Source organism: Puntigrus tetrazona, chromosome 23 (genome assembly GCF_018831695.1).
Source record: "Puntigrus tetrazona isolate hp1 chromosome 23, ASM1883169v1, whole genome shotgun sequence".
Classification (NCBI taxonomy): domain Eukaryota; kingdom Metazoa; phylum Chordata; class Actinopteri; order Cypriniformes; family Cyprinidae; genus Puntigrus; species Puntigrus tetrazona.
The window spans coordinates 2,762,916-2,787,247 of record NC_056721.1 but is presented as its reverse complement, the minus strand read 5'-3'; the positions used below and the strand labels follow the sequence as shown (position 1 = coordinate 2,787,247).

Below are 24,332 nucleotides of genomic sequence, written 5' to 3'. Positions count from 1 at the left end.
TTCCCTATAACTAAAGTAAAAGTCACAGTCACAACTGTCATGATATTTTCTCATAGGTCTATGTATTGGGTGTCGGGTGGATTTTCTAGAAATGCAACTTCGATATTAAAGTTTAATACTTATATAGTATACTAACATTAAAATAGTAATCTGCTAGACAGTGCGCCAGTAACGCTTCAATAACCGATAAATAAGATGTTGGTGTTGATCATTTTAGATAACTTTACTGCTGAATATGCATTTAAGTTAAATTTATCATTTTATAGGCCGCTCAGAAAGACATCGCGATGGCCCCAATCAAAATTTCAATTCGATAATTCGTAATATGTTTTTTTACCCTGTCAAAATCAACACCGTTTTCATCGAGTCAAGTCAGTCAAGTTTGCATTTTACCTAGCAAACAACTTCAAACACGAAGTTGAAAAAAAAGGTTGTTTTGCAGAAGCTTTTGGAGCGAGGGCGCCGCTACCTTGCAGTACCACAGAGAGTCACGGGGTTGGGACAGAGTAGTGAAGAAGTCGTGAACCTGCTGGTTTGCGATAAAGTGCAGATCAGAATCAACAATCGCGATCAAAAAGCCAGCAGCTTCTCTTTCCAGGACGTGTGAGACACATCTGGTGCACACAGTTGAAGAGCTTTGACGCACCTAGCCCTGAAGTCAAGTAGAGCACGCTTTGGAAACGTCTCCCGATTTACGTGGTCGTCAAGACGTTACTGAATGAAGGCACTTCTTGTCAAGAGAAAAGGTGACAGAAGCAGTAGTTGTGAAGGGGATGGCAAACCCTGCCCCTCCAAAGTTCAAGTTTGGTGAACTCTGACTTGCGAAATCGCTTCCTGTGAATGTCAGTTTGTCCAAGACGTGACCTTTCCTTCTTCAACCCATGACTTTTATCTGCCAAAAACGGAGGAAGCAGTAATTTCATGTTAGTTTATGTTTTACGTTTAGTTGTTTTTACATCAAAATTGAATTGTTGCTAATTTTAACGCCACTACTTAAAACGCTTTACTATCTAAACTAACAAGGCTTAAAACATGTGAGAATTATAAGTTTATTTGAGATAGGTAAAGTAACTTAAAGGGTTAGTTCACCCAAAAATGAAAATTGGCCTGTCTTTTAATCACCTTTGAGGCATCCTAGGTGTATCTGACTTTCTTCTGTCAGACGAATACAATCTGAGTTATATTAAAAATCGTGCAGACCCATTTTCCATAATTTAAAAAGGGCTAAACAGTAGCACTCAGTTCTTGAAAAGAAAGAATGAGTGTAGTGCTGATTATGAGTGATTTACAGACGTGGACAAAATTGTTGGTACCCTTTGGTCAATGAAAGAAAAACTCACAATGGTCACAGAAATAACTTTAATCTGACAAAAGTAATAATAAATAAAATTCTATAAATGTTAACCAATGAAAGTCAGACATTGTTTTTCAACCATGCTTCAACAGAATTATTAAAAAAATAAACTCATGAAACAGACCTGGACAAAAATGATGGTACCCCTAACTTAATATTTTGTTGCGCAACCTTTGAGGCAATCACTGCAATCAAACGCTTCCTGTAACTGTCAATGAGACTTCTGCACCTCTCAGCAGGTATTTTGGCCCACTCCTCATGAGCAAACTGCTCCAGTTGTGTCCGGTTTGAAGGGTGCCTTTTCCAGACTGCATGTTTCAGCTCCTTCCAAAGATGCTCAATAGGATTGAGGTCAGGGCTCATAGAAGGCCACTTTACAATAGTCCAATTTTTTCCTCTTAGCCATTCTTGGGTGTTTTTAGCGGTGTGTTTTGGGTCATTGTCCTGTTGCAAGACCCATGACCTGCGACTGAGACCAAGCTTTCTGACACTGGCTAGTACATTTCTCTCTAGAATTCCTTGATAGTCTTGAGATTTCATTGTACCCTGCACAGATTCAAGACACCCTGTGCCAGACGCAGCAAAGCAGCCCCAGAACATAACAGAGCCTCCTCCATGTTTCACAGTAGGGACAGTGTTCTTTTCTTGATATGCTTCATTTTTTCGTCTGTGAACATACAGCTGATGTGCCTTGGCAAAAACTTCGATTTTTGTCTCATCTGTCCACAGGACATTCTCCCAAAAGCTTTGTGGCTTGTCAACATGTAGTTTGGCATATTCCAGTCTTGCTTTTTTATGATTCGTTTTCAACAATGGTGTCCTCCTTGGTCGTCTCCCATGTAGTCCACTTTGGCTCAAACAACGACGGATGGTGCGATCTGACACTGATGTTCCTTGAGCATGAAGTTCACCTTGAATCTCTTTAGAAGTCTTTCTAGGCTCTTTTGTTACCATTCGGATTATCCGTCTCTTAGATTTGTCATCAATTTTCCTCCTGCGCCACGTCCAGGAGGTTGGCTACAGTCCCATGGATCTTAAACTTCTGAATAATATGTGCAACTGTAGTCACAGGAACATCTAGTTGCTTGGAGATGGTCTTATAGCCTTTACCTTTAACATGCTTGTCTATAATTTTCTTTCTGATCTCTTGAGACAACTCTTTCCTTTGCTTCCTCTGGTCCATGTCGAGTGTGGTACACACCATATCACCAAACAACACAGTGATTACCTGGAGCCATATATATAGGCCCAATGGCTGATTACAAGGTTGTAGACACCTGTGATGCTAATTAGTGGACACACCTTGAATTAACATGTCCCTTTGGTCACATTATTTTCAGTGTTTTCTAGGGTACCATCATTTTTGTCCATGCCTGTTTTCGTGAGTTTATTTTTTTAAATAATTCTGTTGAAGCATGGTTGAAAAACAATGTCTGACTTTCATTGGTTAACATTTATAGAATTTTTATTTATTATTACTTTTGTCAGATAACAGTTATTTCTGTGACCATTGTGACTTTTTCTTTCATTGACCAAAGGGTACCAACAATTTTGTCCACGTCTGTATGTGCTTGTATATCTGTACGTATATAGAGACAGAGACCGATCTCCAGAGACATATCAAGGGAATCAGACACATACTCTCTCTCTCTTACACACACAATAAGTCCATTACAAAATCTGACATAGCTGCATTTAAAATTGAGCTGTAAATTAAATGCTGGTCAGAGGAGAACTGGTCCCCAATTGAGCCTGCTTTCTCTCAAGGATTTTTTTCTCCATTTTGTCACAGATGGGGTTTTGGTTCCTTGTTTATTAAGAGCAGGTGCAACAAACAGATACGAGAAGGCAGACGGAGAGTCAGAACCAAAGTGGCAGTCCGATCCGTCAACGTGCAAGGGATTAATTCAAAAGGCAAAAGAGAACAAGCAGGCAATGGGTCTAAACCAAAACATCTGTTCGGTCAAGCAAACAAAGCAGAAGGGGAGATCCAAGAATTTGAAAAAAAAAAAGGGAACCGGGCAAAATCATACACAGAGTAAACAGGCATACAACAGTATCTGTGCGCTCGGTAAGGCAGGGTAAACTGGCAATACTTCCCGATGATCACCAGGAGGGCATCTGGTCATAAAGCCATCAAACAGGAAGTGAGTGCAGAGGAAGCAGAGGGGGTTAAACACAGTACTCGGGTGAGGGCTTCCTCTGCTCGTTGGCCGTCATACACATACAACGATTATGTCCTGCTAACAGCAGGAGCAACGGTACGTACAATAGGTCAATATTTAGGCAAGAGCAGAGAAGGTTAAAGTGATCAATCATAGTTTATTATCAGCTCACTGTCTGCCGCTGGCCTCTTGGTCATTACTTTAAAAATAATATATTTATATTTATATAATTTTCTTTCTCAATTAAAGTATGTTGTGAATCATTCACAATCCGGCTTTATCTGCTTACAGAAGTAGAAACTAGTGAGTATGAGGGTTTTTATAAATCTATTTTACAAATCGCCTTTTTTCTAGTATGTGCTAGTTAGCAAGTAACAGTAAAAAGCAAAGATTCTCATGAGAACGGCTTGTCGCCCGACGAGAGGGGAGTGGCCAGTGGAGCTCATCAGCATTTAAAGTGAAAATATGGATAGTCAAGTTTACATTTAGTAAAGTGATGTCACTTTAATTTAAAATAAAATGAAAGACAACCACATAGAATAAAGAAGATATACTAAGAATATGAATAAACAGAGGAAAGTTAAGAGTGGAAAGGGAAGGAGGAATGAGTTGAACTATGTGATTGAGTACGGATATCATAAAATAGTTCTAGTAAACTAAGCTCACTAAAATAGTTTTAATATTAGAAGTATAACAATTTTACTTCAAAATTAATTTTTAATTTTGGGGTGGTTTGATTCATGGTGTTTTGCCATAAAAGTGGGTGGCTGAAGTTACTACATATACATGGACTTCAAACCTTGAGTAACCTCTTTAATTGCTTTTTTGAGCTTCCTCTTCCATGAGGTCAAACTTTCTGTAAAAATGAAAGTGAAGGTAATCTTTTTTTTTTTTATTCTATGATCAACAAAAACTAGTATAGAGGAACAAAACAGTGCAAATCTATTTGGGGTGAACACTGAACAACTTGCAAGCTCAAACTAGATAACAGTGTGGAGCTTTCTGCTGAAAGCAGAGGTGAGTTTGACACTGTAGCTAAATTGATTCATCGTTCATTGTTCAATTCTTACGTTAATATATGTGTTTGCAGACATCCAGTTACAAGGAAACATGACTTCCAGATTTAGGATTTCACTGAAACATAAAACTAAATCTTCAAAGAGGTTAGATGGATGGATGATACAAGTACAGTAAAGTAATATATTCTGTGTCATAGAAGGCAGTTGGAAAATTCACTTAGCAAAAAATTTATACTGGATTTATTTTTACATTCTGCTCCATAATACCTAACCTTTGGTTAAGAATTAAATCTGGGAATTCATAATCTGACCATTGTTTTCTATAACAGTTCAATTCAGAAGAGATCATCCCAATCTGACCGCAGCGGTGTGTCTTTAAAGAGTGACCAGTCAAAAGATCCTGATATTAATTTCAAAGAGAGAAAGTCTTTTGCTGAGAGGTCAGTATCATTTGATAACAGGTCTAACAGGTTTCTAAACCAAATGTGATGATTATCTGAATTGAGCTATGAAAAGTACAGGTCTAAAAGTAAAAAATGTTAATCATCAGATAATCACGTATGTCACTTTTATATCTAGATTTTTTAATGACAGAAATCTGGATTGCATTTTAATTCCAGGTTTAAAGCATGTTTAGACTATGTAGTCTGCTTAATAGAAGTACATTTATACATTAGCAACAATGCAGTGTAATTATTGATAAACATTTTCTGATGAACTACAGTGACAAAAAGGATGTGCCTCTCTACTCAAGTAAAAAACACAAGAATGCAGTCTTTAAGGTGTGTACAGTATTTGTCTACTTTATTGTGTGTTTAGTCACATGGGTCATTGACACTACCACATGTTAAAAACCATGTGATTCATGTGATGTTGTTCCTTAAACACTGATTTCAGATGCTTAAGCGCACAGTCATTTCTCTGGTTAAAAATGAACTAAAGAGGTTTAAGAAACTGCTGAGTCCAGATTACCCACAATGCTCTGAGGTAGAGGAAGAGGAGGATGAAGGCCAGAGCGGTGTCAGAGATGCAGTTCTGAAGCTCACACTGCACGTCCTGAGAAAGATGAACCAGGCAGACCTTGCCTACACATTACAGACCAGTAAGATCTCTGGGGCCTATAAGTGTATCTATTTTACCTTTAAGGGGTCAGGAACTGAGAGGTTCCCTTGATCTTTTCACATATAAAAAGTCATTGCTCTATAAAAAAAAACATCTTGTAAATTTCAATATTCAAAACTTTCTAGTTAGTCTAGAAACAGTTTATATTGAAGTCAGTCTGCCAAAACAACAGTTTGTAGAATTTAGGTTTGATAACTCCATAAAAGAAAAATATGAGACAATCGCGCACATGCACACACACAGCTTATAGATTTAATGAATATGCAGGTTGTACTTGTATATGTTAGTAAAATAATCCCCCCCCCCTATATTTTACAACATTACAATAGTAATAGAAGACTTGATCATGTCTCAGGTAGACTGTAGGCTGACCAGCAGAAAACTCAACAGCCTTCCTGGAACCATTGTTTGTGATTTGTGAGGGGCTAGCTGTGAATGGATGATGACGGTGTTAATTCTCAAGTGAACAGCACTGCTGCTGTTCTATCAGTCAGTGGTTAGCAGTCAACAAATGGGAGATCATGCAAGTTTAATAAAATGGACATTCCAGCTTATTGTTGGCAGTTGGCAACCCTGGCTAAACATCACCTTATGGGGCTAAATAGTGATGCTTCTACATCACTATTTAGCCCGCCCACCGATTCATGCACATAATGTACATAAATTACTGACCACAAAGCACAATTCGGCATGGGATTTTAAGAAAGAATGAAACAGATGTTGTGTGACTATATTTAGCAACCTTACTTGAATTTCCTTCTTTCTACCAGAACTGACCCCCATGAGTCATCAAGTACTGAAATCCAGCCTAAGGGCAAAATATAATAGAATTCATGAAGGAATTTCACTGCATGGAAAAACAACTTTTCTGCACGAGATCTACACAGAGCTTTACATTACAGAAGGAGAGAGTGGAGGGGTCAGTATTCAACATGAGATCAGAAGGATTGAGACAACGTCCTGGACACCAGAGACACTGGAAGCACCAATCAAATGTAATGACATCTTTAAATCCTTAACAGGACAAAACAAGCCCACCAGAACTGTACTGACTAAAGGAGTTGCAGGAATTGGAAAAACAATCGCTGTACAGAAATTCATTTTAGACTGGGCCGAAGGAAAAGAAAATCAGGACATTCACTTCATATTTCCACTTCCTTTCAAGGAGCTCAATTTGATGAAAGAGAAAAATATTAGTCTGATGGAGCTTCTGAATCAGTTTTTCACAGAGTTAAGATTACAAAATTGTGATGAATATACAACTATGTTCATATTGGATGGCCTGGACGAGTGTCGACTTCCTCTGGATTTCCAGAACAATGATATTTTAAGTAATGTGACAGAATCAGCCTCAGTGGATGTTCTCCTGACGAACCTGATCAAGGGGAATCTGCTTCCTTCAGCTCTCCTCTGGATCACCTCTCGACCAGCAGCAGCCAATCAGATCCCTCCTGAGTGTGTTGACCAGGTCACAGAAGTGCGAGGATTCAATGACCCTCAGAAAGATGAATATTTCATGAAGAGAATAAGTGATCAGAGTCTGGCCAGTCGAATCATCACACACATCAAATCATCAAGGAGTTTATACATCATGTGCCACATCCCAGTCTTCTGCTGGATTTCGGCCACTGTTTTGCAGAGAATGTTGCGTGAAGCAGAGAGTGCAGAGATTCCCAAGACTCTCACTCAAATGTTCACACACTTCCTGATCTATCAGATCAAACAAAGAAGCCAGAAGTACCAAGACAGCACTGAAGTAGATCTTAAGCAGACAACAGAGAGCATATTTTCCCTAGGAAAACTTGCTTTTCAACAACTAGAAAAGGGCAACTTGATCTTCTATGAGGAAGACCTCAGAGAATGTGGCATTGATGTCAAAGAAGTGTCAGTGTATTCAGGACTGTGTACTCAGATCTTCAGAGAGGAGTTTGGACTGTACTTGGGGAAGGTGTACAGCTTCGTACATCTGAGCTTTCAGGAGTATCTTGCTGCTTTATTCAAGTTTCTTTCCCTAATCCTAAGACCTACGAAGCATTTTAAACTATTTAGCTCCACAATGACTGATTTGCTAAAAAGAGAAGTGGACAGAGCCTTGGAGAGTGAGAATGGACACCTGGACCTCTACCTTCGCTTCCTTCTGGGCCTCTCTTTAGAGTCAAATCAGTGTCTTATACAAGGCCTACTGACGCATACGGGGAATGTATGCTTAATAAACACGCAAAAATTAATTAAACATGTCAAGGAGAAGATAAAGGATAATCCCTCTCCAGAGAAATCCATCAATCTGTTCCACTGTCTGAATGAACTGAATGATCATTCTCTAGTGCAGGAAGTCCAAGCATACCTGAAGGAAACAGGTCCCAGAGGTCTCTCTGGAGTTAAACTTTCTCCTGCTCAGTGGTCAGCTCTGGGATTTGTGTTGCTCAACTCAGAAGAGGAGCTAAATGAGTTTAAGATAAGTAAATATGATCAATCAGAAGAATGTCTTCTGAGACTGCTGCCAGTGGTCAAAGCCTCTAGAAAAGCTGAGTGAGTATATGTACCCCTGTAAAAAAACAAACAAAAAAAAAGCCCTTTCATTCGTATTCATGATGGGTTCATATGTTTTTATTTTTTTCTTTTAAACATTTATATATATATTTTTTTACTTCACATTTATTGAATGCAAAGTATATTACAGTTCTAACTATTAACTACAAACTTTTGCCTTAGTAAACTCCTAATTTGCTACTAATAATTAATTAGTAAGGTACACAATAGATTTATGTATGAAGTGAGTAGGATTAGGGACTTAGAATATGATCATGAAGAATAGGGCATTAAGTACTAATAAACAGTCAATATGGTATTAATACTATTAAGCAACCAGTAAATAGTGAGAAATGGTCTTCCCCTTAGATCCAAATTGCTTCAACACATCTCCCTGTGTGAAAACTCTTGAAAACATTGATTAACTTTTAATGAGTCTTTTTTCTTCATTATGTTATTAGGACAGTTGTGTCATTCCGAGATATTTTAATTTATGCCTCCCAAAATTAATTAATTAGTTAATTAAAAACATGATCATTTTAATGTATTTAGTTCCCTTTGTATTTTTAAAATATGAATGCACTGAATAATGTATTTATTATTTATTAATACGCTAATAGGATAAACAGGATAACAAAGCATCATGTAATGTAAACCTGTAAACTAATAATAATAAGAATATTGTAGGATAACTGGTTGCAACAGGGAAAATAATAAAGGCAAACAAATGAGACAAACTAAACTTTGCAGACTTCAGAAGATAAAACTCAGCATACTATGCCAACATATTACCATTGTTGATCAAATAAAATATTTCCATTATGTTTTTCCCAGGCTGTGTGACTCTAATCTGACAGAGAAGAGCTGTTTAGCACTGGCCCCAGTCATTAGCTCAAACTCATCATGTCTAACAAAGCTGGATATAAGCAATAACAACCTGCTGGATTCAGGAGTGAAGCTGCTCTGCGTTGGACTAAAGAATCCACAATGTAAACTGGAGACATTACAGTATGTATCTCCATTTTGCATTTTTAATATTTTGAACACGTATCTCCATCCGTGATATCAACTTTTTTTTTTTACCTGAATATGACTTTCTGGAGATATACATAAGAGTTCAACAGCCTTGTAATTAAGCTTCTGTAGAAAGAGTGATATGAGGCATTCTCTTTGTAGGTTGTCAAACTGCTGTATTACAGAGGATGGTTGCGCTGCTTTGGCTTCAGCACTGAGAAGAAATCTCTCACACCTGAGAAAGCTGAATCTTAGTGATAACACAATAGGAAACACTGGAGTAAATCTCCTGTCTGATCTGCTGGAGGACCCACAGTGCAAACTGAGCAAGCTATAGTGAGTGCCATTACATAATGAAATTAAAGCATAGATGCATTTTGATATAACCTCAAAATTTCATTTCAGACTTAACAAGAAAACTATCGAGATTAAACTGAAGTGCAGACTTTAAACTTTAATTCAAGAGGCTAAATAAAAAATATAACATTAAATGCTTAGGAATTACAGCAATTATTTATACATAGCTCATCCACAATCCCATTTTCAGGGGCTCAAATGCAATTGGAAAAATTACTATAACCATAGATAAAATTTTTGATGCTGGGCAGACAGTATATTCCTAAAATAATTAATTTGACTGTTTCTTTCTTCTGTCACATAAATAAACACCAGTATCCCAGCGCAACTGGCAGCCATGCATGCTTATGCCATAACACGTTTTACAGATGATGTTGCATGCTTTGGATTATGAGCTGTTCCAAGCCTTTTCCTATTTTTTTTTTTTTATTTTCCCATCATTCTGGTACAGGTTGATCTTAATTTCAGCCGTCCACAGAATGCTTTTCCAGAAGTGGTCTGGCTTTTTTAGATTTTGGCCTTGTTTGCAACACTCTTCATTTGCTCTGCTGAAGTTTTCCCTTGATTGTAGACTTTGACAGTAACAGGCCTGCCTCCTGGAGAGTGTTCTTCACTTTGCTAGATGGTGTGAAGAGGATTCTCTAAACCAAACTTTGGCCACTTTGAATGTTCCTGTTATGTCCAATGGATTTAATTTGATTTTGAAACCTAACAATTGTCTGTTTCAATGAAACGGAAAGCACTAGCTTTGACTGCATGATGTGAGTTCACAGCAGCATCTTCCAAATGCAAATGGCACACGTTAAGCAGGTAAAAGGTCAACTCAAGACTGAGTTGGTACAGGTGCTGACAGAGGCGCTGCCCCAGCCGAATACCACTGGTCTACTCGGGTGAGAGTATAAACTGCCATGGATTTCTCTTGCATTGTTCCCTCTTTTTTGAGTTGCAGACACCGACAACCAGCAGTGTTTAAAGGACGTACCACTGCCAAACCCAAGCCACACCCCTGTCGTCCTTGGATCAACCATCATCGAGAGTCCTAAACCCAAGCATATCACACCCATACCTCCACAATACCACGATTTCCTGGATGTCTTCAGAAAACCTCAGCCAACCGCCTTCCTCCACACCGGTCATGGGACTGCTACCTCGCCCTGTTGCATGGGGCATCACTACCCAAAGGTCACATCTACCCTCTTTCGGTCCCGGAGAGAACGGCCATGAAGAAGTATGCAGAAAAGGCGTTGAAACAGGGGTTCATCCGACCATCCACCTCACCAGCTGCATCCAGCTTCTTCTTCGTTGCCAAGAAGGACGGCGGGCTCCGTTCCTGCATTGACTACCGAGCTCTGAATGATCAAACTGTAAAGTTCACCTACCCTCTGCCACTCATAGCCTCAGCTCTGAAGAACCTTCGATGAGCCACTGTCTTTAGCTATTTGGACCTCAGGAGTGCATACAACCTCATCCGTGTCCGCCAGGGTGACGAGTGGAAAACCACTTCATAACTCCTATTTGTCACTATGAGTACTGAGTTATGCCATATGGCCTAGCCAACTTGCCATCTATCTTCCAAAATTTCATGAACGAAATATTCAGAGACATGCTTCACCAGTTCCTGATAATCTAAATGAATGATATCCTCATTTACTCACCATCACTTAAAGTCAACTACGAACACGTCCACAAAGTCCTGCAACGTCCATCAACCTCATCTTTATCTGAAAGCTGAAAAAGGCAAAGTCCACCAATCCTAAATCCACTTCATTGGGTATGTCGTCATCCCAGCACGCATTCAGATGGATGCCACCAAGGTAAAGGCAGTACTTAACTGGCCCCAACCAACAACAATAAAGGAGTAAAAAAGATTCCTGGGATTTGCCAATTACCTTTGCCAGTTCATCGCTCACTAAAATTAACACTCTGCACCTTTTACCTCACTCTTCCTCAATCCTGGCAAGACACTCACCTGGACACCCAAAGCATTGAGTTCTTTCCACCGCCTTTCCGAAGCCTTCAGTTCCACACCTCTGCTCACCCATCCAGATCCAGAGCTGAGGTTTGTGGTCAAAGTGGACGCGCTACCCTGGGAGTAGGTGCGTTTACCTCAGGTCCTTACACATGTGCCTACTTCTCCAAGAAGTTGTCCCCGGTGGAGCAGAATTATGACGTGGGAAACCAAGAGCTGTTGGCCATCAAGATGGCTCTGGAGGAGTGGCGGCACTGGCTAAAAGGAGCAAAATACCTATTTGAGGTGATTACCAATCATAAGAACCTCCAGTATCTGCGAGAGGCAAAATGTCTAAATCCCTGACAGGCCCGCTGGGCCCTCTTCTTCAACATCACCTATCGGCCTGGCAAAAAGAACATTAAGGCTGATGCTCTCTCATGGCTCCATCAACCTGACCAAAGTCTTGACGAACCTGAACCCATTCTTCCTTCAACAGTCTTTGCATCCCCCCAGTTCAATGCACCCTGGATGATCAAATCCGTGCTGATACTCTCCAAGAGCCCGCTCCATCCACACCTCTCTGGGATCCGGGCACCCAGGCAGCCACCCCTCTCACTCCTCTCCAACCATTACTGATGGCCCAACATGGCCCAGGATGTCACCCTGATAGACTGGGAAGGATACAAACTCGAGGAGAGATCGTGGGCAGATAAGAAAGAGATACTCGATCTATCTTCCATAAGTGACTTTCATCTGGCTCATCTAGATTGTCCTGCACCCAGAGGCCGTGGCCATCCTCATCGCTGGATACAGGCGCCAGAAGACGCCTGTGGGGGAGGGGGTAGTGTCACGGAAACACCCACTTCACCTACCCAGTTAGCCTCATTCTCTGGAACACAATCACCAGAATTCTGAACACCTGCATCCGCAACTGTACCCAATCAACACTACCACACATAAGCACGCTCACTCCAGGCTCTCATCGGCTGTTCTCAAGGTCGTATTCCTACTCTCTCCTTCACCTATCCATGGATCCCTGTTTGATACCATAAGGACTTTAACGAATTCACATAAGACTTACCTGTTTGAGATCTTCTGTTGAGTTTCACCCTGCTTGGGGTTTAAGTTGATGTTAAGAAATGACCTTGAATCTCCTTCAGTCTGCCTGTCTTCCCTGAGTGTGTGTGTGACAACCTGTAAATATGAATGGTTTTAATTTAAATATCTTTCTTTAACACAACTGGATACTTGGACAATTTCCAATCTGGTTTCCAAGTGCATCACAGCACTAGACAGCACCCATTCAAACAATAAAGGACATTACCTTTAATTCTGATTCACTTTAATTCTGATTCTGGCAAAATATCAACACTGGCTTTCTGGGATGAATTTCAATTAATTTAGCTCATACTTATACGGGAGAGGTTATTATGTGAATTTAGGAAAGCATAAGTCTAAGTGGACATCCATGACATGCAGAGTCCCACAAGGCTCAATTCTTGCACTGCTCTTCTTCAGCCTGTATTTGCTCTCACCAAGTCAGATAATGAGAAAGAACCAATTGCCTATAGCCCCATTGACTCCCTCTGCCAATACATTGATGAAAGTTGGATGTGTCAGAATTTTCTTCAGTTAAACAAGGAGAAAAATGAAATCATTGCCTTTGGAAAAAAAGATGAAGTGCTCAAGGTGAAACAACTAAAAATCAAGTCAAGAATCTCGGTGTGATTCTGGAGATAGACTTTAGTTTCAGCATACTATCAGCAACTAAATTACTATACTATCATCTCAAAAACATTGCAAGAATTAGATGTTTTGTTTCCCATCAATACTTGTTCAAGACCAATCATGAAACTTGTTCAGGCCTTTATTACTAGCAGGGTGGATTATTGTAATGGTCTCCTCACCAGCCTTTCCAAGAAGACCATTAGACAGCTGAGGCTCATCCAGAATGCTGCTGCCAGGATTCTGACTAGAACCTGAAAATCTGAGCACATCGCACTAGTCCTCAGGTCCTTACACTGGCTTCCAGTTACATTTAGCATTGATTTTAAAGTACTTTGACTCATTTATAAATCACTCAATGGCATAGGGCCTAAATACATTTCAGATATTCTTACTGAATATAAACCACTCTGTTTATTAGGATCGAGTCTGTTAGAAATACCAAGGGTTCACACAAAACAACGGGAGTCCACTTTTAGCTATTATGCTGCCCGTAGTAGGAACCAGTTTCCAGAAGAGATCAGATGTGCTAAAACATTAGCCACATTTAAATCCAGACTTCAAACTCATCTGTTTAGCTGTGTGTTTGTTAAATGGTCACTGTGCTACGTCTGAAATGACTGCACTGTATTTCATATGTAATCATTCTTTATTCTATTAACTGTTTTTATTGTTGTGATGACTATTTTACTTCCTTTTATGTAAAGCACTTTGAATTACCACTGTGTATGAAATGTGCTATATAAATAAACTTGCCATGCCTTGTCTTTCTTTTTGCAGCCTTCGTAACTGCAGTATTGGAGAGGAAGGTTGTGCTGCTGTAGCTTCAGCTCTAACATTAAACCCCTCACACCTTAGAGTACTCAACCTCGGTATGAATAAACCAGAAAATTCAGGGTTAAAGATGCTCTTTCATCTACTGGAAAATCAAAACTGCAAACTGGAGAAGCTACAGTAAGCTATTGATATTCACAGTTGTTCTTTCTGTGATTGTTATAGGTGATGTCTAATGCTATACCATTCATTCAATTCAATCAATTCAGAAAAACTGCTTTTTTTCTCAAGTATGGCCCTGTACGACTTCATAAAGGGTGGAATTCCTTATATGGGCACTTCTCTTGGAAGAGCTTGAGCATATATCAACCAGAGCAGAGGGGGAAAGCATGCCCATCAACATACTTCATTTGAGTTACAGACATCGTCTGCAGCAATCCACAGAACGTTTTGTTTTTGACTATAAAAACAACAGTATCACCAAAGAAGCGTTTTTGGTTGTACAGGAAAGAAACTTATTCAGCTTTCAAAAGAACCCTGCATTAAGGGAATTTATGTCAATGTTACAGTTTGGAGATGACCACTAAGCAAAAGCAGTGTATGCTCATGATTCTTTAGCTAAGATTAACATAAAACTGGTTAAAAAAATGTTATGTCCTCTTTTTAACAACTGATGCACAAACATTGCTGGTTATATAGTATTTAAGTGAGAGCCAGTGTAAAATGGTTCAAACTAAAATGTACAAGACAATTTAGGCTACAAGTTTAGCACTAGATATATTATAATGGTAGGTAAAATGTTTTCTCTTTTCAGGTTGTCTGAAAGCAGCATTAGAGAAGCAGGATTTTATCTTCTGGTATCAGCTCTGAAATCAAACCCCTCACATATGAGAGAACTAGATCTGAGTGCAAATGAACCAGGTGATGCAGGAGTGAGGGTGCTCTCTGATCTACTGAAGGATCCACACTGTAAACTTAAGACATTACAGTGAGTGTAACAGTTATGTAACAGGTTATAGTTAGACTGCACAAAGGTAAAGTAAGTAAATCCAAACAAATATCATGTTTCTTATATTGTTGGTGCTGTGGAAAGCTGCTTGTGTTTCACTTGGTTAAATGCACCTGCTAATTACATATAATAATACAAACAGTAATGTTTATTTATATAAACATCAGCTTTTTTTTATTACCCATGGGGGTAATAGAAGAGTCCAGAGATGCTACCGCAAGCATTTATTGAAAGTACTATTTTCATGTAGTGCCATTTCGTGCAGTGTTAACTAATTCCACTTATTTGTGTTTATATGTAAATGTGAGTTTTTTTTCTATTATGCAGACTATCTAACTGTACTATTGGGGAGGAAGGCTGTGCTTCTCTGGCTTTAGCTTTGAGATCAAACCCTTCGTACCTGAGGGAGTTTGACATCAGCTCAAACAAACCTCAAGATTCAGGAATAAAGCTGCTTTCCGATCTACTGGAGGATCCACAATGTAAACTACAGAAACTGACGTGAGTGACATTAAATTTATCACTCAAGCTGAATTCATATACTTAATAAAAGTGTTTGAGATTGTGATGAAGTCTTATTAAATAAAAGAAAAGGAAAGCGTAATGAAATAGTGTGTTTTTTTATTATTAGAAAAATTATCCACCACATTACATTGTTTTGTTTTCTTTTTTCTTTGTAGGTTGCGTAACTGCAGTATTGAAGAGAAAGGTTGTTCTGCTCTGGCTTCAGCTCTAAAATCAAACCCTTCACACATGAGAGAGTTTGATCTCAGCTCAAACAACCCTCAAGACTCAGGAATGAAGCTTGTATCCAGTCTACTAGAGGATCCACAGTGTAAACTAGAGAAACTAATGTGAGCTGTATACACCAAAAGTAGTTTACCCCAAAATATTAATTTTGTCAGTCATGCTGTTCCAAATCCATTTTCATTCATCTTAGAAGCAAAAATGAAAATATTTATCAACAAGTAAACCTAACCAATATGAATTGAAAAGCAAGTAGGGTTTTTAGGTTTTATGATTGATAACTTTGATTGTTCAGTAAATTATATTAAGATACACTTTTGATTATAATGCATTTTTTAAAGTATCAAAGTCTTAGGTTATTGAACTTTTAGTCAAAGTACAGAGATTTGTGTTTCATGTTTTGAAGATGAACAAAAGTCTTCTGTATTTGGAATTGCATGAGGGTAAATACATGATGGCACAATTTCCAATTTTAAAGTGAAGTATTCCGTTATCCCCTAATTGGAGGGGATTGTGATTACCATGACATTTAAGCAACAAAGAAAAAAACAGAAGCATACTGAAGAATAAGTAATATAAAAATATTTAAAAAAAATATATATATTTTTAGACATACAGTATCAGCCCCCACATCACACTTTCTTATTTCTTGTTTTTGTAGGTTGCGTAACTGTAGTATTGAAGAGGAAGGTTGTTCTGCTCTGGCTTTGGCTTTGAGATCAAACCCCTCTCACCTGAGAGAACTAGACCTGAGCTTGAATAAACCTAGAAACTCAGTAAAACTCTTGTCTGATCTACTGGAGGATACAAATTGCAAACTGTCCCTAAAGTGAGTTTTGTTCCTACGATTGTTACTTTTTGTTCTGGTTGTAGTAAATCTGGTTTTAGTAATTTTTTTTTTTTTTCTGTTACAGACTCTAGTCTACACATATTTTACCCGTTTAACACTGCCCTACAGAGTAGTCTGTTTCTTTGTCTCCACTGTGTAAGGAGCAAATTCATTTCTTGAAACCAAAAACCTGCCATGCAAAAAAAAAAATAATCTGAGAAAGCATCTCCAAAGGAATGAAGGATTTCAAAAAGAGAGCAAACAACACCCTCTTTCCCTGTTGTTTACAACACCCCTTTTCACCCCCTGCCATTCCAGCCTCCCCTCCTTCTGCCCAAAAGGCTCAAAGTTCATTAAGAATAAGGCATTATATACCATGTGTCATGTGAAGCTGTTGTCTATTTTTCATGTTTGGTCTCATTTTAAAGTGAGAAGGGGGTGTGTCCTCCTTTAAGGTCTCTGAAAATGTGACCCTAGGACCCCGGAGCATGGGAACCTAAAAATCAAAAGGTATTTTTATAGTTTTAGAGCCGATCTGAAAACCTCATGGTCTAGTCTGAGTATATAAGGAGAGTGACAAAACATGACAGCGTGCGATTCTGTAGCCAGATCGGCCCGAAGTGTGGGTATGTCCCCATAAACCACACTACATACTTTCTATGCATTTTTACTCTAGGTTTATCTTTAAGAAAATGATGTTTTGCCTTGACATAAATGTAACTCTGAATTGGCTTCTAAATGTTTGTGTAATTGGCAAACAGTTACAAGTGTGGTCAGGTGTTCATTTGCACTTCAGTGTTTCCCAAAAGCAACTATGGTTGCTAGTTCTGTCACTATCAACAGAGTTCAATGATTTTATGAAAAAAAAAAAAAAAGTGTAACAACGTGGAAATAATAAAATTAAATGTACAGATTATTAAAATATTTATTATTGCGCTTTCGTATAATTACCACTGCCTGATGTTCTGGTTCCCGATCCGTCTGCCTGCCTTCCCCTGTGTGCCTGCCGGCCTGAGACACCTCTCCTGTTTGTGATTATCAGATAAGGAAAGAAGTTTTGAGTTTCTGATTTGAACTCTGATTACTCATGTTTTCAAATTTTTCATGTTTGTTTTAAGGCGCGATGCCGCCAGATTAGTTGAACCATTAAAATACACATCTTCTGTTTGAATTTTTATTATACAGCTACAATTATTATACAGTTATATACTGTATAAAATATAAGTTTGTTTTTTGGTACATAAATGTTGAGATCATAATTTTGATAAATGTAGTTACATCAGAATATGACACAGTTAATAATAAATCCTTTTATAAATCAACACATGACAGTTACACACGTCACAGCACTAGCACTAAAATAAACATATGGCTATCAATTAACTGTTTAAATATTTAACAATAGTTACTATTATTTTTATACCATAGTTGGTTTTCTTCTGATATCTTTATCAGTAAGAAACTTTTCAATACTGACTTTCAAGAAAATGTATCGCACAACTGGTCGTCAAAGTCCATGAATTGCTTTGGAACCTGTGACATATCATGTAAATATTATAAATAAAATAATATTTCACCCAAATACTGTACTTTTGAAAATGTGGTCCTCTGCAAAGTATTGATTGATTCCCTCATATCAAGTAAACAGTACTGTATTTTTGTCATTTTTCTCAATTTTAGTTTTTTCTTTGCTATGGTTTGAACAGGGTAAAAATGTTACAATTATTTAAAGAACCAACAAACTGTACTCAGCAAACTGTTTTTCCTCTCTTATTTTTTGTAGCATTTTTATATCATATCATATATCATAATCATATCATATCATATAAAGAGCATGTTAACAACTTTCTCGAAAGTATTAAGAAAAATAACAGTAGTGTTATTCATCCTAGAGGCAGACAGTATGCCATCATGCCCAACAACCTTGCCCACTGCCAGGCAGCACTTTTCTATACTAACTGCAGATGCCAGTTTCACTCCATGACGTGAAGTCAAACAATGCCAGGGCAGAGCTGTCATGTAAAACAGGTAGCACGCAGACCAAAACAACTGATAATTAAACCAATAAACACGCAAAGAAAACAAACACCAAGAAAACAAACACCAAAGCCAGAAAAGCTTGTCTCGTGTGCTCGGACCCCTGGGTGGACAGCAAGAAGTAACTTCCTATTACCTATACACAACAAGTTCCAGCCTGTAAAGCTACCATCATAGCAGCCCCAGGTACCTGGCCTGTGGAAGTCCTGTCCTCATCGGCCGAGACTGGCCGGGGTTCGATGGCCTGCTCGCTGCCGTCACACAGCCTGCCAGTCCTTGAGGGAGCCGCCTAGGGTGCTGTCTCTTTTCCATCTGGTGCAGTGTGACAGGTGCTGCTCGTCCGCTTCCAGGGCGACGCTGATTGCATGGTGCTTCCACTTCCAATGCCGTCTAAAAGAGTGATTTTGTTAAACATGCCACTGTTGAGTAAAAGATGATTTCTTGGTTAATGTGTTGTCTCGTTATGCAAAATTGGTTTCACCAATTAAGAAAACAGCTTGAAAATGTGTCTCCACTTCTGAAACATGTCTCTTTTAGGAAATATGCATATATGTTGTTCAATGCTGCTCTCAGAGTAGGGGTACTCGATTACTGTTATTTTTAGTGCACGGTGCACTTATCGCTGGGTAGGAGTCCTCAATATTCATATAACTGTTATTTTAGTGCACTATGGGCTATTTATATTATTGTTGATTAGGCACTCCTATTTAAACTGTATACAGCTGAAAATATAACTAATTATTATAACTAATCTGTTTAATATAACTTGCCTGATAATAATAATAATAATTATAATAATAATGCTCTGTAGCCATACATTTCTTCAGCTGTGACTGTTTCATGTAGTTTTTCTTCTCTTTGCAGAATAACATTATTAAGAAAACATAAGAGATAGTCCGTAGTCCAGTCACAGGTTCATAAGTGGATACTTTCTTTTTAAGTTCCTCTAATTTTAGATGTGAATTTTGTTGATATTTGAAGTGCCCATATTATTTTTTCCCCAATTTATTACCTTTCATGAATTGCAATATAGCTGTTAGTAAGAATAAGAATTAAAATAAAGAATTAATTATGAACTGCTGTGCTGAAATGATTTTCAGAAACTCAAATCTCACTTTCTGTTAGCAACTACCTGTTCTTTCCATAATGCCAGCCTATGGATTTCATCCTTTAGACACCTGTTCTTATCTGCCCTCGATCACTGTAGGTGTAGCTGAGGTCAAACAGCGTACAGTAGGTTCTAGAAATGGCAGCATTAGGGAAGTTGAAATATGATTTTTATCTTTTTATCTTATGATTTTATTGGCTTATGTTTGTTTACATAGCTTACATGTCGTGCAGTGAGCTGGTTAGTCATGTAAAATTCCTGGTGTGCAAGTTTACACCAAAAAAGAAAGAGGTCCTGGAAATATATGATTTAATTAAAAAAATTAAATCCTTCAGGTAATTTTTTTTTTTATTTCTTTTTTTTTAGCCATGTAAACTGAAATCAGATTCTTTATGCATTTCAACTTCTATTTCAATGCACTTCTAAAGACTTTGAAAAGATAGCTAGCAAGATGACCTATGGTTTAATGTATATTTTTGTTGAGAAATGTTCCTGTGTATTATACATGCCTTTAATTCACTGGATGTCTGTAATTGTATAAATGAAAGAAAGAAGTCATAATTACACTTGATTTTTCATATGCTTGGAATAATACATTTAAAATGTAATAATATATTATTTAATATAATCTATGGTTTAAAAATAAGAAAATATACTCTTCAATTTTATCTCTCAAAATAATGGGTGCCGCTAAAAATGTGAGATTATTTACAAAGGTAAACAAAGCTGCTTTTTATTTATGTAATTGTAGGCCTATACATAATTTAAGTAATTATGTCTGTGTGTGTGTGGATTGACTTGCACGGAAAAATAGCAATGTGTGCTAACAAAATAAATACAGTCAATTTTAAATGTAAACATGCAGACAGACAGAAAGCTAAATTTATGGCAGATAGCTAAATTACTAGCTACATTTATTGCAGACGGACAACAATGTCCATATACTTGAAGTGACCAAAACGCTTTGAAAACTAGTCAAAACACTGGCCCTGGAAGTAGTAATGACTTGATGTTGGATGAAGAATTCATAATGCAAAATATATATATAACACTGCTTCTTAACATTAAACAAGATAAAATTATGGCCATTGACATATTTACACCAGCTCTATTATTATATCATATTACATAAGGGTGCTGAGAGAGAGATCGTTAGTGCCCTCTTGTGGTCATATATGGACATATATGGAATTATTAAAATAAGAGTTCTGTGTCAACAGTGAAGCATCCAGTCAACACCGTAATTAATATATATATATATATATATATATATATATATATATATATATATATATATATATATATATATAGGGGGTGGGTTGGGAAATCTGCAGTAGCAAACTTTGCAAAACACAAAATATTTCAGGTGCATCGCCCTCTTGTGGCTCTGAGGGTCTAGTGAATCGCTCCAGAGGATCTGCTACTGTAGACCGCAGAGAACCAGGTTCGAGTTTCATCTCAACTTTTCTCTCCCTCTAGTTTTCGGTTCACCAATAATCTATATATAAGTTTATCGTAGCCTTGCTACAGTCAAATAGGCCATCAAAATAACTTAAGATTAACAGGAGAATAAGATGCAACCTTGTCTGAATAGCAGGGAAGTTATGATACATGTATCTGTCCGTGTGCACACTGATTCTAAAACTGAGTGCTTCAATCAATGTGAGCTATAACTGTAGGGAAAATCAGGGATACATGTGCATTAAAGAACAAAAACTAGCATTGTATTTTGTATGCATATTTTGTGTGAATTCCAGAAACGTTGGGATGTTTTTTTTGGCTTTTAATAAAATGAAAGCTAAAAGAGTTTGCAAATCACATAAGCTGAATTTAATTCACAATAGAACATAGATGACAACAAATATCCACTAAATTAGCTCATTTCAAATTTGATGTCTGCTGCAAAAGTCTCAAAAAAGTTGTCATGGTAGCAACAAAGGGCTGAAAAAGCAAGAAATGTTGAAAAGATTCTGCCGTAAGAAGATATATCAACTAATTAAGTTATACATCAGGTCTGTAACATGATTAGCCATAAAAGAGGTGTCTTAGACAGACAGAGTCTCTCAGAAGTAAAGAGGCTCTCCAATCTGTGAAAGCGTAAAAAGATGTGGCATATTTTAAATACAACGTTCCTCAACGTCAAATTGCAAAGATTTAGCAAATCTCATTATCTACAGAGCATAACATCATCAAAAAAATAGAAACTGGAGAAATCTGCCTTCGGGCCCTCAGACATAACTGCATCACTCATCGGCATGAATCATTACTAAATGGGCACTGGAATACTTCCAGAAACCACTGTCGGTAAACACAATCTTCCTTCATCTGCAGATGACAACTAAAACTATATCAAAAAGATCTTCCAGCGTGTTTTTAGCTAAATTAAAATTGGAGGTTAAAAAAAAACCCTTAATTCTTATTGACATGATAGCATCACGCAGTTGCTGCAGATTTGTCGGCCGCTCTATTGGATTGAGATCTGGTGACTGTGGAGGCCATTTGAGTTCAGTGAACTCATTGTCATGTTCAAGAAACCAGTCTGAGATGATTCATGCTTTATGTCATGGTGTGTTATCTTGCTGGAAGCAGCCATCAGAAGATGGGTACACTGTGGTCATAAAGGGATGGACATGGTCAGCAACAATACTCAGGTGGGCTGTGGCATTGGCACGATGCTCAATTGGGCCCAAAGTGTGCCAAGAAAATATCCCCCACACCATTAAACCACCACCTGGTACAAGGCAGGATGAATCCATGCTTTCATGTGGTTGATGCCAAATTCTGACCCTACCATCCGAATGTCGCAGCAGATCGAGACTCAACAGACTAGGCAACGTTTTTACAATCTTCTATTGTCCAATTTTGGTGATCCTGTGCGAATTGTAGCCTCAGTTTCCTGTTTTTATCTGACAGGAGTGGCATCCGGTGTGGTCTTCTGCCGCTATAGCACATCCGCCTCAAGGTTCGACGTGTTGTGTGTTCAGAGATGCTCTTCTGCATACCTTGGTTGTAACAATTGGTTATTTGAGTAATTAGAACCAGTCTGGCCATTCTCCTCTGACCTCTGGCATCAATAAGGCATTTGCACCCACAGAACTGCCGCTCACTGGATATTTTCTCTCTTTCTGACCATTCTCTGTAAACCCTAGAGATGGTTGCGTGTGAAAATCCCAGTAGATCAGCAGTTTCTGAAATACTCAGACCAGCCCGTCTGGCACCAGCAACCATGCCACGTTCACTTAAATCACCTTTCTTCCCCATTCTGCATAAATGCATTGAGTTGCTGCCATGTGATTGGCTTATTAGAAATTTGCATTAACGAGCAGTTGTATATATAAATAAATAATCTTAAAATGTTATTAAAGTACAGAATAAAATTTTATTTAAACTCATGACAAAGCTGAATTAAATTTATTCTTTCTACACAGACATATGAATATTTAAATATATAATTGACCATATTTTAAGATATGTCACAATATTCAACATGTGAAAGTGAAGATGTCTGAAATATTCCACATAACACAATGTTATAGATTTTACGGGGCGGTCGTCCTACCCTATACATGGCTAATATATCAAGATCAATTATTTAAATGTGCTTGTGAAACACGCTGGAATAAAGAGTGTCATCTGGTTTTTTTTTTTTTAGCGTTTGGGCCTGAGAAGTAGTGACACATCTTTTATGCGGTAAATGTTCCCCATGGAGTTCTGTTAATGGTTCCCACATCTTCATTCACCAATGAAACCGCCTTTTGTGTTCGACTCCCTTCAATACAAAGTCATGCTATTATTATAATCACTGATATAACCGAGCCTTTCTGGGTCTGAGAACCAGGAAACGAGCCTCTGGGAATCTATGCTTTCCTTATTAATGTGATTAGTAAAAAATATATAATATATAATCTCATATTATAAAAAGCTACTGAGAGCATCTTACGGTAGTCTATGAGAAAGAGAACGGTTTTGAAGGCCATCCGCTCTGTTCTGTACTATTAGGACTCATCTGTCTTCAGTGGATTCGGTTCATTTGCTTTACTTCCTACAAATCAGGCTGCAATCGTATAATATTAGACCACTCAGTCACCAAATACAGTAACAAATATGTACCAAATCCTCTGGGAAAAGCAATGCATGATTCTATATGAATCTCCTGTGTGGCAACGGGTATCCAATATCATCAGTAAACATGCTGACTTTTTCAAGTTTCTTTGTTGACACAACAATCAACCAAATCATGTTTCTCAGACTGAACAGAATGTGGAGCATTTGAGTAGCTAATCGACATTCAATCTCGCGAACAGAAAGCTCAATGTTGACGCTTTAGGTTGCTTGTTCATTCGAACCCTTTGACATGCTGGAGCCCTCAGGAAAGAAGCAAGAATAAGGCAACATACAACAGAGCGAAGGTATTCACAATCTACCGTATACTCTCAACATTAAACACCTTTCATTGTCATGAAGCCTTTTGTCTGTGGTATTCAGTTCCTCTTTGAACAGATTTGGGCATTTTTGTGGGTAAAATGATGGAAGTATAAGACAACCAAACTTTTAATATCGAGAAATGGATTTATAGTTGTGTTACTCGTCCC

At 38.0% G+C, this 24,332-nt stretch overlaps 1 protein-coding gene across 5 annotated transcripts in view; it reads left to right on the top strand.

Moving 5' to 3' along the window:
* Positions 1 to 17,766, top strand: part of LOC122328838 (NACHT, LRR and PYD domains-containing protein 12-like) — a 69,566-nt gene extending 51,800 nt beyond the window's left edge. The window contains exons 1-14 of one of the 5 annotated variants that reach the window (XM_043224849.1): positions 4,395 to 4,536; positions 4,610 to 4,682; positions 4,868 to 4,978; positions 5,263 to 5,320; positions 5,436 to 5,640; positions 6,431 to 8,189; positions 9,024 to 9,197; positions 9,366 to 9,539; positions 14,017 to 14,190; positions 14,825 to 14,998; positions 15,347 to 15,520; positions 15,700 to 15,873; positions 16,428 to 16,595; positions 16,681 to 17,766. In XM_043224849.1, coding sequence (XP_043080784.1) covers positions 4,630 to 4,682; positions 4,868 to 4,978; positions 5,263 to 5,320; positions 5,436 to 5,640; positions 6,431 to 8,189; positions 9,024 to 9,197; positions 9,366 to 9,539; positions 14,017 to 14,190; positions 14,825 to 14,998; positions 15,347 to 15,520; positions 15,700 to 15,873; positions 16,428 to 16,595; positions 16,681 to 16,687 — 3,405 coding nt within the window. In that variant the 5' untranslated portion in view covers positions 4,395 to 4,536; positions 4,610 to 4,629 and the 3' untranslated portion in view covers positions 16,688 to 17,766. Of the gene's footprint in view, positions 1 to 4,394; positions 4,537 to 4,609; positions 4,715 to 4,867; positions 4,979 to 5,262; positions 5,321 to 5,435; positions 5,641 to 6,430; positions 8,190 to 9,023; positions 9,198 to 9,365; positions 9,540 to 14,016; positions 14,191 to 14,824; positions 14,999 to 15,346; positions 15,521 to 15,699; positions 15,874 to 16,427; positions 16,596 to 16,680 lie in introns of those variants that run through there. The other 4 variants (XM_043224850.1, XM_043224851.1, XR_006247839.1 and 1 more) reach the window with 4 other exon arrangements.
* The last annotated feature ends 6,566 nt before the right edge of the window (positions 17,767 to 24,332 follow it).